General features: G+C 41.9%; 1 protein-coding gene across 2 annotated transcripts in view; it reads right to left on the minus strand.

Moving 5' to 3' along the window:
- Window positions 1–1,424, minus strand: part of CUNH8orf34 (chromosome unknown C8orf34 homolog) — a 478,679-nt gene that overhangs the window by 149,982 nt on the left and 327,273 nt on the right. For both annotated transcript variants that reach the window (XM_023727760.1, XM_023727758.1), the window contains one exon: window positions 1,278–1,413. In XM_023727760.1, the coding sequence (XP_023583528.1) occupies window positions 1,278–1,413 (136 nt within the window). The remainder of the gene's footprint in view (window positions 1–1,277; window positions 1,414–1,424) is intronic.

A 1,424-nucleotide genomic window follows, 5' to 3' on the forward strand; every position in this document is an offset into this window, starting at 1 on the left:
GGCTAACTGAAAGGTCAGTGGTTTGAAACCACTAGCCGCTCCTAGGAAGACAAGACCTGGCCATCTACTCCTGTAAAGATTACAGCCTAGCAAACCCTATGGTGCAGTTCTACTCTGTCCTATAGGGTCGTTATAAGTCGGAATCAACTCAACGGCACACGACAACCGTAAAGTTAAAAGAAAAAAAGCCAAACAACTCTTCCACAGGTGACCTTGCGTACTCAGGGTACCTACATACCATCACATAAATATTAGAAGTTTTCTTCACAGCCAGAATCAAAAAGTCAGTTCACCCAAATGTTACTTGTCTGAAGCAATGTTCCCATTGATGTTACCACTGTGATACAGCATCTCTCCTAATGGCCTCAAATTGCCTTGTATTTCTAAGAAGGGTGCTTTTTATTTTTCTAGGCCAGTGACAATTAAAAAAAAAAAAAAAGTTCCAAAGGGGTAAAGCAAAAGAGAAAAAGCTACATAAAGTGATTTTATTTTCTTACATTTCCTCCTCCCACCCCTACTTCCAAGCAGCTAATCCCCTCTCAAACAATACAATAGAACAGCTAGACATACGGGAAAGAAGATAGAACTGGCCAGCCAGTGTATTGTTCTTGCTAATCTGCACCATTTACACAAGGGTTAGAAAGCTTGTTTTATCATTTAAACAGGCTTAAAAACCTCTTTGCAAATGAGATTTAATTCCTACAAAAGAATGAATTCTAGCTCTTTGGCTAGTTTCTGCTAAGCCAGCACTGGAGCTTGGCGGTAACTCTGAAGCTACTTCTTTGGCCACATACACTATATGCAAAGATCGCTTCCAGCTGCCCAAATTGAAAAGCATCAAGCTGATTAAACTCTTTCCAGGAGGGAAACAGGATGAGGGGCAGGTTAAGTGGCCAATAATATCAGATCTTAAACTGTACCTGGGCAAACTCTTCCTTGACGCAGGTGTTTAAAACTGGCTTTGAACTTCCAGAGCCCCTTGAATCTTCCTTTGAAAGGGAACAGAAGGGCAGACAGCTAATGAAATTCAGAGACAGAAAGGCTTAAAATAGTCTCAAGCTGTGAAGTGAAGACAATCTAAACTCTTTGATTCATTGTTGGACTGAATGGCACTGGGCACCAGGACAAACTGCACAGCTAATTCCCTCGCCTGTGTTAGCGCAAACGATAACTGGAAGGAAAAGCTCTTCTTAACACAGACGACCAGCTTTGCATACAAATCTTAGATCTTAACAATCAAGATTACTTGACAGATTAAATCCATCCTATTGTTTTACCTGGCACACCTTGAGCAGATGTTCAGGGTGACCTTGGCCTGAGGTTCAGCAGGGTGAGGAGCACGACCTTGGTTAAATTTGCTCCCAGAAGGCACCAGAGTAGTTACTCCCTCCATTCGTAAATCATCAAGATCCTCTGTAACAACA

The sequence above is a fragment of the Trichechus manatus genome, unplaced genomic scaffold, assembly GCF_000243295.1.
Source record: "Trichechus manatus latirostris isolate Lorelei unplaced genomic scaffold, TriManLat1.0 scaffold00018, whole genome shotgun sequence".
In the NCBI taxonomy this organism is placed as follows: Eukaryota; Metazoa; Chordata; class Mammalia; order Sirenia; family Trichechidae; genus Trichechus; species Trichechus manatus.